General features: G+C 45.0%; 1 protein-coding gene across 1 annotated transcript in view; it reads left to right on the plus strand.

The window, feature by feature from the left end:
* RIC1 (RIC1 homolog, RAB6A GEF complex partner 1) overlaps window positions 1-17112 on the plus strand; it is a 2584659-nt gene that overhangs the window by 737984 nt on the left and 1829563 nt on the right. The window contains exon 12 of the mRNA XM_044061149.1: window positions 14687-14893. Within this exon, the coding sequence (XP_043917084.1) occupies window positions 14687-14893 (207 nt within the window). The remainder of the gene's footprint in view (window positions 1-14686; window positions 14894-17112) is intronic.

Consider the following 17112-nt stretch of genomic DNA (forward strand, 5'->3'; position numbering starts at 1 on the left):
TTCATCAATTGGATATTCATAGACAGTTAAGTTTCTATTTACACAAGGTTAAGGACTTTAGAAAATCTGACCAGTTGTTTATATCCTTTGCGGACAATAAAAAGGTTGTGCAGTCTCAAAGGTGATGTTATCAAAGTGGCTTTCAGACACTCTAAAACATGTCTATGAATTGCATAAACAAAAACTTCCAGGGAAAATTAAAGGGCACTCAACAAGGTCCTTGTCTACTGCTATTGCCTTTCAAGCCAGATTACCTTTGGATTCAGTCTGTGCAGCAGCTACATGGGCTAATCCTCATACCCTTACACTCATTACAAAGTAGATGTGGCCTCCCGGAACAGGGCATCCTTTGGTTCCACGGTCTTGAAGAGTTTTTTCCAGTGAGCCACCCAAGAATCAGGTGCTGGGGACGCTGTCCCAAACAGCAAGAATGAAGGCGAGATATAGACAACATAACATAAATAAGTTATGTACTCACCATAACGTTCCATGTTTGTTGTCCTTGATCTCGCCTTCCTTCTTGCGTTCCACCCTCCTTCCCTCTTCCCGGAGGATCTAGAGGAATCCCTTGATCTGAAGTAGTTAACTTCATTTGATCAGCAACCTGTGGGTTACGGATCCGAGCCGGCAGCATACCAAGCAAAAAGATCCGAGCTCCAAGCTCCTCCCCCTTACCCATACTACACTGTAACCTCCTTCCAGTCCTCCGATTTCGTTTGCCGCAGCTTTTCCAAGCACGGGATTCTTAGAGCTCCTGGCAAGTGTAACAATTTTTTACTTGAAACTTCTCTTGTAGTCTACTTTTTTTTGTGTGTGCGCATGTGTTTTAATACCTTTCTTTGGGTGTTCTTTTTCCCTAGCCTTTATTTCCCCCTTTAACTTTGGTAGTTATTCATCCCTTAGTAGGCCCGTATTTTTCCCTCTTTCAGGTGCGCGTGTGTGGCTGTGTGTGTGTCTCTAGTATGGCTGAAAGTCATAAAGTGACTTTTTCCAAGTGCTCTGAGTGTGGCTGTAAGCTGTCGCCAGTGGATGGTCACATTCAGTGCATGATTTGCTTGGGGTTTCTGCACCTTTCTTCAGGCTGCCAGATTTGTGTGGCCTTCAACCCCTGAGCCTTAAGGGATAGAAGGAACAAGCTGATTCTGGCGGGTCTTCTACCCGCAGAATCAGCTTCCTTCTCCTTCCCTCTCTGTAGCGACAGCCATGGCTGCAGCTGCCCAGCCAACCAGCCCTCTTCCCCTGTCTGGGACTCACCCTCCCACCTTGTGTCAGGGAGAACAAGAGGCCAAGAAGGATAGGAAAGAGAGAAGGGAGAGAGAGAGAGAAAAAAAGAGATAGAGAAAGAAGCCACAAGCGGCAGGCTGAATTGAACCCCTCGCCCCCTCCCGCTAAGGTGGTCTCTTCTGTATTAAGAGTGTCCAAGCCTTCCTCCCCATGGCTCCATTCGCCACGTTTCTCCCTGGAGCAACCAGCCTTGAGGTTGTTGTCACGTCGGCCCTACCAGCCGGCTTTGCCGTCTTCCTCCAGGTCTACTCGCAGCATTTCGGAGGCAGATATGGACCGGATGATGCATCGATTCTTGCAAACTCAGCTGCAGATTGGAGTGTTGCTGCCCCCCCCCCCCCGGGTCCCAGAGTCCATGTCGGCCGAGGAAAAACGGACTTTCACGGCTCATATGGCCACTCTCAAGTCAGTGTCTAATACGTCTATGCGGCTACTTTCCCATGCCACGAAGGGAGCCGCTAGAGCTAGTGGGTCCGGTATCGCCTTAAGGTATAATGCCTGGCTTCGACTTTGCGATTTCTCAGAACCCTTCAAGGCATCCTTCTTCGCGAATTTACCTTTTGACTGGTCGACCCTCTTCGGGAAGACCGTCTGCGAGAAACTGGTCCAGAGCAAGAAAGCCAGAAAAAAGCTGTCAGTTGTCGGAATACGCTTATCCTACCCCTCAAAGGTCCTTCTCTAGGAACCAGCGAAGGCAGAAGAAGATGTGGTTCCGGAAATCTCAGCAGGCCCAGAACGCTCAGGACTCTTCCCCCAGAGGCAGAGGGGGACAAGGTGGATGCCAGCCCAGAGACAGGGGGATCGAAGAACTTCGGGTCATGGGAACCCTTTTCCGACCAACCCACGCAGCAGCCCTGAGGGGTTGCCCGACTGCTGCTCTCTGGAGGCAGTCAGGGGGCATTTTTCGAGGCACCTGGCTCAATGGGAGTCCATCATGACAGATCGCTGGGTGCTTCAGATAATGTCCAGAGGCTGTTCAATCCCCTTCATAAACAAACCCCCTTACTCAAGGCACCTCCCAGATGTCCCACCCACTCAAAGGGAGGCCACAGCTTTGGAAATAAAAAAAGCTGATAGAAAAAAGAGCCATCCAGCATGTGCCCCCAGACCAGTCAGGATCAGGCATCTACTCCAGGATGTCCTTCAAGGATGCATCTGCAGTCCTTACAAATGGGTTGTCCTGTCGTCAGGCAGCCCTTCGGTCGGCCGGATTCCAAAGTCTGGGTCTGGCCTCGGCTGGTGTCGCACTTCACCCGACGTCATAGCTGCAGTTATTCGGGTATAAAGGCATCAGCCGACGCCATTTTCCTCAGTCTTTCTTGCCGCGTGGCGCCCGAAGCAGAAGCTGTTCGCAAGTGCCGGTCGGTCAGAACCAGAGATTACTACTACCGAATACTTCTAAAAAGCTAAGTACCCCGTTGGGGACTCTTTCTTGCCTCAGCCGATGTCAGAAAAAGTGAATAACTGTTTAACTTGTGGGAAACAAATACCTCATAAAGATTTCCACTCTTACTGCTTACCTTGTTTAGGCCCAGACCACAACGTAGCAGCTTGTCTAGCCTGTGCTTCTTTTAACCGACGGACGCTTAGACGTCGGTCGGAATTTGCTGAGGAGTTTTTCGGCTCCGCTTTTGCTTACATTATGCCATCGGATACTCCGACTACGCAAATATCTAAAAAGCGCAAGGAAAAGGACCGACACTCGCGGTCCGCGGTTTCGGCCGAAACCGCGGTTAAGCCAACCGCGAGTGTCTCGGTTTCGGCTGAAACCGAGCTTGCGGTTCTTCCTTAAGCCGAAAGCTTACCTTCTACTGAGGCCTCAGCCAACCTCGTGGAATCGGCTACTGAAATCCCACCTGCTCTTGCAGGCTCCCAGGATTTATCTGATACTATCCCCTTGGATATTTCAACCCCTGCACGTGGAGCTGCTAGGCCACCTGCAGCCATGTCGATTAAGGCCTTTGCCAGGGCTAAAGCAGCTAAATCTACCAAAAATGTACCTGCTAAGACCCCCCTCTCACAGGCCTAGCTCTAGTTCACAAATGTTTAGTCTAGCAGAGGATCTCATTTCTTTAATCCGGGGATCCCAACCTCACCCAGACAGGGCCTCACACCCACCTCCAGAGAAGAGGCCTAGAGCAGAGCCCCCTGAGCCAGTTTCTACAGATGACTCCTCTGATGATTCAGATAATTCAAACCCTCCAGAGGGCCCTTTCTCCCCTTATGAAGACTCTGATGCTGAAGAGTCCATTCCTTCTGCCTCTCCACCTGAGGAATTTTCCTTTGGGGAAACCTTGCATGCTATGAGGGAACAATTTCAGTGGCAGGGCCAGGATTTTTCAGACTCTAGAAAAAGGCTTAGAACCTTTCTGCATTTACCACAGCATAGGCCTTTAGCCATCCCTCCAGTTCTTGCTGTTGTGGATGATACATTTAATGATGCCTGTACTGCTCCTGATTCACTTCCTCCGGCCCCTGCTAAGCCCGATAGGTACTACAGGGTCCCGGACACACATTATCATTTGTATAAGGCTCCTTTTGCAGATCCCGAAACTATCTCCCAGGGACCTAAGGCGGTAGCAGCTACCTCTGCCAAAAAACCCCTTCCCTCTGATAGGGAATCCAGGGCCTTAGAGAGATGGGGTAAAAAAGTTTACACTTCTGCTACTCTTTCAGCTAGGGCCTTGAACTGTCAATTCCACATGATCCAGTATCAAGAATTTATGTTAGACCAGTTAACTAAACAGCTGTCCTCAGATGAACCATTAGACAAAAAATCTGTTCAGGATATGGTACATAACATTCAGCAGGTCAGTAATCATTCCTTAAAATGCGGCTGTGATGCACTGGAGGCTTCCTTTAGATCAGCCATGACTGGCACAGTGATCAGAAGACATGCATGGTTAAAAGAACAGGCCTTACCAGACCATGTCAAATCAAAGCTACTCGATGCTCCCATGGACAAGATCAATTTGTTTGGCTCTCCTGCACAACAGGTGCTGAAGAAGATGGAAGAGAAAGCAAAATCTGTCCAGACAGTCAAAGATTTCTTACAGGTCCAACCTCCAAGGTTTAGCAGGAATTGGCCCTCCAAGAATTGGTCCTTTCCAGACACCTCCAGAGCTCAGAGAGGCAGGAATAGGCGCTCAAGAGGCAGAGGTCAATCCAGAGGTGCCTACAGGGGTCGTCAGTGGCAGGCTAACAACCAGCGAGGTACAGCCACAGATACAGCCACCACCACTGCTACAGGACAATCACAGTGACTTGGCTCTGGCACCGCCTACCAGGGAACAACTAGAAGCACCCATAGGCGGGAAACTAGCCTTATTTACAGTGAACTGGCATTACATCACAAGAGACAAGTGGATTTTGCAGACAATAGACCAAGGTTACAGGTTTCACTTCCATACTCTACCAAGGAAAAGAGGAATGCCAAACCTACCTCCAAATCAAAAGACAGAAGCTCTAAAACAAATAACTCACTTACTAAGGATGAGAGCTGTAGAAAAGGTACCATCTACGGAGCAAGGACAAGGATTTTACTCCAGGCTCTTCCTGGTACCAAGAAAAGAAAACCAATGGAGACCAGTTCTCGACCTGTCCGCTTTAAACACATACCTCATTGTCCCAAAATTCAAAATGCTGACCCTACACCAACTTCTTCCCATGTTGGGCAAGGAGTCTTGGCTGGTGACTCTAGATCTCAAGGAGGCATACCTGCACGTCCCCATACGACCAAATTGCAGAAGATACCTCAGATTTCTTGCAGGATCAGAGCATTATCAATTCTCAGCATTGCCCTTTGGCTTATCTACTGCGCCCAGAGTGTTCACGAAATGCCTGGCATCAGTAATTGCTCATTGCAGGCTTCAGGGAATCCAAATCTACCCTTACCTGGACGACTGCCTGTTGCAAGCGGACAACAAAAACAAGCTAGCAGAAGACCTAAAAAGGGTCATTCATCTACTGCAAGCCCTGGGATACACAGTCAATATAAAAAAGTCAAGACTGATACCATCCCAAAGGATAACCTTTTTGGGTGCAGAGCTGGACACATCAAAACAAATGGCATTCCTAACAGTAGAAAAACAGGAGCAACTACCTCTCTACTTCTTGGCATTAACAAAACAGAACCAGCTAACAGCAAGAAAAGTCCTGCAAGCCTTGGGTTTCATGGCATCCTGCATAATATTGGTTCCACATGCCAGGCTGCATATGAGAAAGTTACAGTGGTACCTAAGGAATTTATGGTCTCCGCACAAGCACAGCCTAGAAACCCAAATTCCAATAATCCCATGCCTGAAGCAAGAATTCCAATGGTGGGCTCAGGCCTGTCAATCAAACAAAGGACTACCCTTCCACAACACTCAACCAAGCCAGGCCATCACAACGGACGCCTCAGACCTCGGTTGGGGGGCACACATGCTGGACAAGTGCATACAAGGCTTATGGACTCAAGACCAGCTGCACCTACACATAAATCAAAAGGAAATGCTGGCAGTAAAACTGGCAATTCAGACCTTCAGACCATTTCTTCGACAAGGTCCACTGTTGATAAGGACAGACAACACCACAGTTATGTGGTACATCAACAAACAGGGAGGCACACATTCGTACCCTCTATGCCGGATGGCAATGGACCTCTGGAATGTGGCCCTGAGCTTCAACATTCAGTTACAAGCAATTTTTGTGCCAGGAAAAGAAAACATTCTAGCAGACATACTAAGCAGAACTACCACGGATACCCACGAATGGATGCTGCATCCGGACATCTTCAAAACCATTACAAGAAAATGGGGACTACCAGAAATAGACCTATTTGCATCCCCACACAATCACCAACTGAAGAAATTCTGCACAAGGACGTACCACCCACTTGCTTGGAAAGTGGACTCCCTATCTTTCAGTTGGAAAAACCTGACAGCATATGCATTCCCACCACTTCCTTTGATGCACAAGGTGCTATTGAAGATCAAAGAGGACCGTCCAAGGATCATCCTGATAGCTCCAGACTGGCCAAGGCAACATTGGTACCCATTACTGAGGAAAATGTCTCGGGAACAAATATGGCCTCTGCCCCTAGTTCCCTTACTGTTAACACAGAACAACTACAACACCATGCATCCAAACCTGAAAACACTGCAGCTGACTGCCTGGAACATTGCATAACACCTAATAACCCAATTTTATCCCAGAGGGTTAAAGACATTATCTTGGAGGCTCGCAGACCCTCAACAAGAAAAAATTATTCAGCAAAATGGAAAAGATATCATATTTGGAGTACTACAAAAGGGGAAAATGTGTCACTGGTAAACATAGCCAACATCCTGGAATACTTGGCAGAGCTCTTCCACAACGGCCTGTCCTATTCTTCCATTAAGATTCATGCATCAGCTATTTCAGCAGAATACAACTTGGATCCTCCAGTCTTCTCACATCCTCTGCTCAGGCAGTTTCTGAGAGGAATTAAAAATGTAAAACCACCTAGGAAGCCACCATTGCCAGCATGGGACTTGAACTTTGTGCTAGAAAAGTTGACACTCCCTCCTTTCGAACCAGCAGCAACAGCAGAATTACAATACTTATCATGGAAAACTGCTTTCCATCACTTCAGCAAGAAGGGTATCTGAGCTACAGGCATTAATGGCAGTACAGCCCTTCCTGATCTTCCATCAAGACAGAGTGTCCATGAGAACAAACCCTACTTTTATGCCAAAGGTGGTATCCAGGGTATCTTTAAATCAAGCTATCCACCTACCTACATTCTACCCCAACCCACAGAACAGGGGAGAAAGACTTTTACATACCTTGGATGTACATAGACAATTACGCTACTACCTGGACAGGACCAAGGGCAATAGAAAAACTGACCAGCTACTGGTAGCATATGCAACAGGAATGGAAGGAAAAGCAATTTCAAAACAGACAATCTCTAAGTGGATAGGAAATTGCATTAGATTTTGTTACTCCTACCATGGGAAGAAAACTCCAGAAAACATCAGGCCTCACTCTACAAGGGCTACAGCCACTACCACAGCTTTTCTACGAGGAGTGGCTACCAAAGACATTTTAGAAGCTGCTACTTGGAGCTCCGTGCATACATTTGCCAAGCATTATAATTTACGTTTATACTCCAGATCGCGAGCAGGTTTTGCCACTGCTGTTTTGCAAGGGATCTTAACTACACCATAATCTTTTTTCTCCTCCTCCCCCAGTTTGGCTATGGTATTCTACCCATTTGTAAGGACTGCAGATGCATCCTTGAAGGACATAGTACAGTTTTGTACCTACCATAAATGTAGATGTCCGATAGGCATGCATCTGCAGTCAGGATTACCCACCCACCTTCCCCTCTGTGGTACTCCTAGGGTATTTGCCCATCTTGTAGCTGGCTGGGGGAATCTATTATGGTGTATTTGTTTGTATATATGTACATACATGCTTATTTTTTGTTTGCTCTCTACTATTTGGAACCATTTATCCAAATTTAGCCTTCCTAGAGGGCACCTGGCATCTGGGGCAAGAAACACTGAGGAAAATGGCGTCGGCTGATGCCTTTATACCCGAATAACTGCAGCTATGATGTCGGGTGAAGTGCGACACCAGCTGAGGCCAGACCCAGACTTTGGAATCCGGCTGACCGAAGGGCTGCCTGATGACAGGACAACCCATTTGTAAGGACTGCAGATGCATGCCTATCGGACATCTACATTTATGGTAGGTACAAAACTGTACTTTCTTTCTGGTGCCAAAAAAGACGGGGGACTTAAGGCCGATTCTTGACCTGTCAACAATGAACCTTTTCATTGCCAAGGAGAAATTCCGGATTGTCACGATACAATCCATCCTGCCCCTCTTGCAGGAGGAGGACTGGATGTGCTCCATAGACCTCTAGGATGCGTACTACCATATTCTCATGGACAGACTGTCCAGGAGTTTTCTTTGCTTTCGGCTAGGCGCCAGTCATTACCAGTTCAGGGTCCTACCCTTCGGTCTCACCACAGCCCCCAGGGTGTTCACCAAGGTCATAGCAGTTGTAGCAGCCCACCTGAGACTCCAGTGCATACAGGTCTTTCTGTACCTAGATGACTGGCTCCTCACCACCCTCACCAGGCATCTACTTTCTCTACCCAGGGATTTCTTCCTCCGGATGTTACCCTGGTTGGGGATAACCATAAATGTCAAGAAGTCTTTCCTCCAGCCTGTTCAAGTGTTAGACTTCATAGGGGCCAGGATAGATACCCTCCAGGCCAGGGCCTTCCTAACATCAGACAGACTTCACAGCATGACTCTGCATGTGCTAGCCCTCTTTCAGTCCCCTGCTCCACCAGCAGAATTAGTCCTGAGAGCTTTGGGTCCATGGCAGCAGCGATCAGTCTGATTCCTTATGCTTGTCTGCACATGAGGGTTCTACAGTGGACGTTGCAAGTCCAGTGGTCTATTCTACATCACCCTCTAGACTTCCCATTTCCCCTCAGTAGGGTTTGCAGGAACTCCCTTGTGGTGGCTTCAATCCCGAGCCCTTCGGGAAGGACAACCTTTTGTTATGTCACCACCCCAGGCCACAGTGACCATGGACGCCTCCCGCCTAGGGTGGGGGGGGGGCATTGTGCGGGCAGAGCTGTCCAAGGCACGTGGACCCAGACCAAGACCATACTGCATATAAATGTCCTGGAGATGAGGGTGGTCCTTTTGGCGTTGCAGGCCCTTCATGACTCTCTTCCTCCGGGGACTATTGCTATCCAGTCGGACAATATATCAGTGGTCTGGTATATCAACAAACAGGGGGGAACCAGGTCCTACCCCCATTGCCGAGAGGCCATGAGAGTTTGAGAATGGGCGATCTCCACCAACCACTTCCTATTAGCAATGCACATTCTGGGTCGGTCCAACATACTGGCGGACAAATTGAGCAGAACTATCCTCTCTCCTTAGAAGTGGTCTCTGAACCCTTGTGTAGCGGAACAGATCTTCCTCAAGTGGGGTCAGCCTTGCTGCGATCTCTTTGCATCGCCTTCCAATGCGAAGTGCAGTGAGTTTTTCGCTCTAATCCCTCCTTTGGGAGAAGCCCCCAGAGGTGCTCTAGTCCATGCTTGGCCACCCGGTCTTCTTTATGAATATCCTGCATTTCCGCTTATGACAATTTCTGCAGAAAGCTCGGTGGTTGGGGAGCAAGATTATCCTCATAGCCCCATTCTGGCCTTGTCAAGTCTGGTTCCCCTACCTGTGGTCTCATCTCATAGCTCCACTCTAGACCTTGGATCCCATTCCGGATCTGGCTTCTCATCCCTCGGGAATGGCTCCTTTGAACCTGGATGGTCTCAAGCTCTTAGCTTGGCTGATCCAGTTCCCCTAGTTGCCAGGACTCCCGGTATCTCTTCCCGAGTCAAGTCTATCCTGGTGGCGGCACATAAACCCTCTACCAGGAAGATTTACAGTAACAAATGGAAACGTTTTTCAATTTGGGCTTCACAAAAGAACTTGGATCCTTTCACCACTCCTATTTCAATGGTACTGGAATTCTTGTCTCATATTTTTCAGCAAAGGGCCAGCTCATCTACTGTGAAGGTCCAGCTGGCTGCCATTTTCATATTGGGGACAACTTTGGTTCCCTCGCTGCTGCCAGAATTTGTAAAACCTTTCTGAAAGGCACTTTTCTTTTAAGACCCCCTGTTAGAAATTCATCCCCGCCGTGGGATCTGATCTTAGTTCTTCAGGCGTTAGTTGCACCTCCTTTTGCACCCGCAGCTTCCATTTATCTGAAATTCTTGTCATGGAAAACTGCTTTTTTTGTAGCAATTACTTCAGCCAGGAGAGTGTCGGAGCTTCAGGCTGTCTGTATCAAACCTCCATACCTTGTGTTTCATAAGGATAGGGTATCTCTCAGGACTAATCCCTCCTTTCTCCCTAAAGTTGCTTCCAAGATGAACATTAATCAGTCCATTAATTTGCCTGTCTTTTCCCCTAATTTCCAGAACAAAGGAGAATATAAACTTAATTTGCTGGATGTTCACAGACCGTTATGTTTTCATTTGCACAGGACGGCTGTCTTTCGTAAATCTGATCAACTTTTTGTCTCCTTTGCTAAGCCTTTTCTAGGGAAACCAGTTTCAAAGGTGACTCTCACCAGGTGGATTTCGAGTTGTATCTTACAAGCATACAGAGAGTCTAGCTTACCAGAACCAATGGGGAGTTCATGCTCATTCTACGTGTTCTATGGCAACGTCTGTGGCATTCTGGTCTAGAGTTTCCCTGGATGGCATTTATTCAGCGGCTACCTGGGCGTCCTCTCACACCTTTATCTCTCATTATAAACTGGATTTGGTGTCTAGAGGAAGGGCTGCCTTTGGCTCTGCAGTGCTCTGGAATATCCTTCCTTAAGGGCCTCCCAAGATTCAGGTAGCTGGGGACACTGTCCCACAGGTTGCTGATCAAATGGTTAACTACTTCAGATAAAGAAGTTGTGTACTCACCATAATGTTCCATCTGAGTAGGTAAACTTCATTTGTCAGCAACCGTCCTTCCCTCCTTCCCCCTGACCTTCATGGTTATTTAGCTGAGCTCGAGGTTCGGAATTATGAGCTTTACTCTGTCCTTGAGTCAGGTGTCTCAGGTTGTTAGTTTGTTTTGTTGTTATGTGCAGGTGGCAAACACGATCTGAGGATTGGAAGGAGGTTGCAGTGTATTGTGGGTAAGGGGGGGGAGCTTGGAGCTCGGATCTTTTTGCTTGGTATGCTGCCGGCTCGGATCCATAACCCACAGGTTGCTGACAAATGAAGTTTACCTACTCAGATGGAACATTATGGTGAGTACATAACTTCTTTTTTTATTGGTTATACTGACTGGGTTTCCTTTATACCCTACCTTATAGTTCGTCTCAGTCTACTACTGTTACTATTGTGGAGGGGTTACACCTTTATATGTAGGTGTCATTGGATATGTAAAGTAGAGCATATCTCTTGTCTATTTATATGGTCTAATGTTGGGTTATCACAAACGAGATCTGGGTAACTACGAAAACTGCTCCAAGGACCAGGCAACACAACCAGATGTAACCGAAGTAATTTATTCACAGTCACTGACTAAGCGCTTTCACCAACAATTGGCTTCTTCAGAGTCGGTGTTTAAAATCCATTACAATCTTTTATACTCACACATTGATACAATAATGAGTTAATTGATGAGTTAATTAAGTATGATTATTGATAGGGGCACCCGCTTCAATTGCTATTAAGTTTAAAGAAAGAGGTTTTTAAGAAAAGAAATACAATTTATTCACCTATTCTTTTGGTTAGGCAAGAATTGGGTAAAAGTGATCAAGTGGTGTCCAAGCAAAAGGAGCCTGTTGGACCATGTTTTGTGTTGAAGTTTAATGAAAAAGCAACTGAGATTGCCTTAGTATTACGAAATGCTTGGGATTATTGTTTGTGTTGGCACAAAGGAGATTCTGGGATCTCACCCCAGGATAACATTTAGTAGGGGTGAGAATTTGAAGAACATACTGGAAAGGGATGTTAAGAACAGAGCCTCTAGGATGTCTAAATGTGGATGTTGCAGGAGCTGTAGGTTTATAGCTGAGGGCGCATATGCAGCAGTGAAAGGTTACCATCAAACTTTATCATGTCCGGGTAAATGTAATTGTAATACAAAGAATCTTGTTTATCTCGCCTCTTGTATGACCTGCAAAGCGTTTTATGTGGGAATGACCACGCGCAGGCTACGTGATAGGATCTCTGAACACATTAGATCGATTAGAAACAAAGACCAACATAGTGCCCTATATCTTCATAGCAGTAGGTGTAAAGGTTTCAATAAGTTTTTATTTTTCATCATTGATAAAGTGTATAGTGAGCAGGGTGGTGACATAACCAACAGGGTGGCACTACTGGAGGTCCTATGGCAATTAAGATTAAATGCCATGAGGCAACCCGGGATTAACGATTACATTTCTATCAAACCAATTTTAAAACACAAGGCTAGTTCAATATAAACAATATGCACAATTTTACACTTTACAATTCACATTGCATAATGTAGAATTGAAATTAGGTTATCAATTCATAATTTAGTGCTTTATTATTATTAATATATCAATACATTAATATATTAATAGATATTAGTTTATGTACATACAATTTATTTATAATTTATTGAACATTAGATATTTATCTATTCATATTTTTATATTCTTTTATAGTCATTAGGGTAAAACTTCATTGTTTGGATTGGTGTTTTTGTGTTTTTTATGTTGTAATGTTTAAGTTTTTGGAGGGAAATGTATCAATTAACTCATTATTGTATCAATGTGTGAGTATAAAAGATTGTAATGGATTTTAAACACTGACTCTGAAGAAGCCAATTGTTGGTGAAAGCGCTTAGTCAGTGACTGTGAATAAATTACTTCGGTTACATCTGGTTGTGTTGCCTGGTCCTTGGAGCAGTTTTCGTTGTTTCTATTTTCTGTATTTGTGCCCTGGTTTGGGACCATTGTTGTTTTGAGATCTGGGTAACTACTGCTAGGCATGCTGGGATAGGGGCTAGCCTCGAGCCAGTAAAAGCTCTCGAGCTATAGTGTACAGCCAAGTCGGAGCTGAGGATTGGCTCCAAACCCAAACAGCAAGAAGGAAGGTGAGATCAAGGACAACAAACATGGAATGTTATGGTGAGTACATAACTTCTTTTTCATTTCTTGTGATGTTAAGAAGGGACAACCTGTGTCAAAAAGAGACCATTTCCAAATGGCTAAGGCTATTACCTTTTTCTAATACTTAACACAACAAAACTACTCCAGGCAGGGTCAAAGCCAAATCTACCAGGGACTTGGCTTTGTCTTTGGCTTTTTGGAAAGGGTTAGATTCGAGAAGTATTTCTAGAAGCAGTGACTTGGTCCACTTTTACAAAGCACTATAAACCTGATTCCTTCTCTAGGTCTAGACCAGGCTTTGATGAGACCCTTCTGAAAGGGCTTCTGCACTCTCTTCTCTTTCTACCTCCCATTTGCAATACGCTATCTACCCATACAGCTGAGGTTACTGCAACAGGGTGAGCGTAGTACAGTTGCGTAAGTAAACTTGCACATAGCAGTAGATGTTCGAATGATCACTGCTGCAGTAGCTGCTCCCTCCCTCCTTCCTTCTTTTCCCCTTTGTTTTGTTTTTCTGGTGTGTATATTTACATTTTGTTGTTCCTACCATTGTCCTTTCAAGGGTCAGCATCCCTCCCTCTGTTGGCATGAAAGCGCTGAAGGGCTTGGCACCCAAACCTATCTTTTTTTAGTTAGCTCAGCTTAAGCTGAGTGACAGATAGGATGCCCCAAAACTTTGAAGCTGGTTGGCTTTTATATTCTATTCAAGATATAACCCATAAAGTTAAGGGTACTGTAGCAGTGATTGTTTGAACATCTGCTGTTATGGTAAGTTTGCTTACACAACTGTACTTTCTTAAGCAGCTTAGATACTACCCAAAGGGAACCAAGTGCTTCAGACTGACATTTGTTTGTGGCTTTCTCTTTGTCATAAAGGGCAGATGAATTTCAAAGTAAACTCCATCCAAATGCCAGTGAACTATATTTAATTTTGATTTGAAAAGTATGGAACGGCCATCCTGGGACATATACTTCTGTAAGTCTCTGTTGAAAGCTTTGCAAGGCAGCCTTGTTGCACATATTTTCAAAACAGTAGAAGCTGGATCTGTGGTCCATAAGAGGACCGGGATTTGGGATATCTTGCAAGGACTCCTCTAGATGGCTCTGATGGAGCAAACCTCTGCTCTTTCCTACCCCCCCCCCCCGATATAGTAGATTAGTTTTCCCATAGGTCAGGAGTTAAGCTGCAACAGTGAAATGAGAAGCTCATTGTAACAGTAGATGCTTGAGTAGGAGTAATGTTGCAGTACTTGCTTCCTCCCACTTTCTGCCATTAACAGGCTTATTCCTCCTGTACCTCAGAAAGATGGGAGGAACCAGTTGCACAGACTTTTCTTTCTTACTTGGACCTTTTTCATCCTTAACACTTAAGGGCATGGTACTGCAGTTGATACTGACCTAATTAATTTCTCATGGATGATGGCTGTTCTTCCTACAAATCATGGCCTTCTCTTTCACTGCTAGAAAAAGAGATGACGATGGTGCAGGCTTGGCTGCCCTTTTTCATCTAGAATGCTAGGTTGAGCCCTCATACGAGGAAGGAGTTGGCCAATGCTAGAAATTCCGAGTTATGAATGTCCAACTGGTCGGGTGAATGTCCATCTGTAATTCATTCTACATTGACCATGCTCAGACATGTACTGTTATAGTAAGTATCTCACACAACTGTACTTCCTGAGTATTTCATTTGGTGTATGGGGAGAAGGTGTATTTTTTTCATCCAAGATTCTGAAATGGGAATTTTCTGTTTTTCTACAGAGCAATCAAGAACAAGTATTGCTACAAGGTGAGGATCGCTTGTATTTGAATTGTGGAGATACTTTGCAGACAGCCACCAGCTCCAGCAGTGCTGCAACCAACTCAGGCCACAAGTCAGTAAGGGAAGGGAGCTTGTTGTCCAACAGCACTTTAGATTCTCAGGGTTTAAGCACTTTATTAGGACACAAGCACTGGCACATTGTACAGGTAATATTCACATCCAAAGATCAGAGAAATATTAATTGTGCATGAAAATGTGTGTAACGACTTGCACAGAAAAGGGCATATTTTATTTTTAGTAGCAAATTTTCAGCAAGTGTTTTTGTGATTTTCTGATAACTTTAAGTGTTTGAAGCAAACTGTAGAGGTATTTTCTTTTTCTTTTCCCTATGTTTCACTCCTTCATAAAGGTGGTAACTTCACTGATACCTCTAACTTCAGACCTGTAGCCATCCTGTCTCTTGTATCTAAAACTGTATTCACAAACAGCTCCTCAGTTATCTGTTACATGAAAATCTTTTAACCCCTACCCATCACGGATTTCATCCACAACACAGCATATCTACTGCACTTATGTCCTTCACACATAGTATTGCTAATGCTTGGGATGATAATAAATGAATTTCCTGTCTTTTCCACGACCTCTTGAAGGCGTTCGATACAGTCTTCCATCCTCTACTGCTGTCCAAACTCAGTAACTTCAATCTCTAACTCTACTATAAATGGGTTCAGTACATAACTGTCAAACAGATGCCATCATCCTTTTCTCCCTTCCTAACTGTTAAAACTGGGGTTCCCCAAGGCTCCATTCTTGGTCCTGTTCTCTTCAACATCTTTAGTAACTACCTTTACACCTCATGTCCCCTCTCTACAGTAATACTATATGCTGACTCTACTGTCATCTCCTGCTCCGATAACTTACACAAACTACACAGCATCACTCAACAATCTCTACACTCTGTCAAAAATGGCTAACATCAAACCAACTAGTGATAAACCCTAAGAAAACCAAACTCCTCTTTCTGCCAAAAACACTTGAACTACAAAAATTTAATTTAACTGTCACAGCCCTAAACAACACATCAATCACATTTTAAATTCACACTGAAGTCCTTGGTGTGACAGTAGATAATCAACTCAAATTTGACCTCCATATTCAACAAAACATTAAAACAGACACAAAAAGTTCCTGTCAGACAAGTTCAAACCCGCCCTTGCACAACCTTTCCTACTGCCCACTCTTTTCTATGCTGCCCCTATTCTCACTAACCTGCAATCCAATCTCATCTCTAAACTGGAGCTTATGTAGGATCATAGGAGGTTACTAGGCTAATGACCCTAGGGCCCTTACAAGTCTAGCCAAGTTTTACCATTGTTTCCACAGTCAGCACCTATCACCCCTGTCCAGGTGGAACCCCTGGGGTGAACTTATGTTTACCCATGAGGTTATCCAGATTACGTTTAAAGAAGGTCAGTGAGGTGCTTTGCTTTACATGAAGTTGGGAGTCTGTTCCAAAGATGCAATCTTTGGGAGACAAATCTGTCCCTCCAGCAGGTTCTATTAATGTCACATACCAGGTTAAGGCCATTAGGGTGAATAACCCTTGTACCATTTGATTTATGGATATGCAGCATTTTCAATAAAGCATGGTCAAATATTGCCTTATATGGAAGGCAGAGATTGCCTCTGAGCAGTCTGTATATAACAGAATAAAATGACAGTGATTTCAGACTGTCCTCATAGGACAGATGCTGAAGACCTTGAATTTTCCTTGTGAGGAACCTTTGTGGTCTTTCCAATTGTTGCAGGTGCTTGGAAAGGTGGGACATTGTACTCAATTATTGGCCTGATGAGGGAAGAGTACAGGGAGGTTATAACTTTTTTCTGGAGGCAATTCCCTTTCTTATGACATGAGCAAAATGGAATGCCCTTATTTCTTACCACTGTAGAGACAGGTCTATATTACATTATCGAATACAGATAACATCGAACACCACAACACCGACACACAAAGCCTGAACTGCTAATACGTTGAACCCCTCCAAAACTGTGAATTTTCAAATCTCAAACCGTCATAATCGTCCAACACCACCCTGCAATACACACCCAAAGATAATAAATAAGTCACATACATACACAAACCAAACCCTTCTAACACTACACTAAACCTTACATACATTACTATCTATGCACTTACCTTAACCCGCACCCTAACCCTAAGGTCCGTAACTATTGCACACTTACCTTACGGAGCTATACCGCAGACTGGCCAACCATCACACTTCACGGTTTTGTATGTTTGCCGTTACCGTACTTCGCGCTTTGCATGTCTGCCTTCTGGTGTTCAATATTACCGGGATTCGATAACGTAAAATAGACCCATAGAGACATGGTGATCTAAGGTAAGGTTGTTGTCAACCTGTGT

The sequence above is a fragment of the Protopterus annectens genome, chromosome 2.part0 (genome assembly GCF_019279795.1).
Source record: "Protopterus annectens isolate FY-2018-M chromosome 2.part0, PAN1.0, whole genome shotgun sequence".
In the NCBI taxonomy this organism is placed as follows: Eukaryota; Metazoa; Chordata; order Ceratodontiformes; family Protopteridae; genus Protopterus; species Protopterus annectens.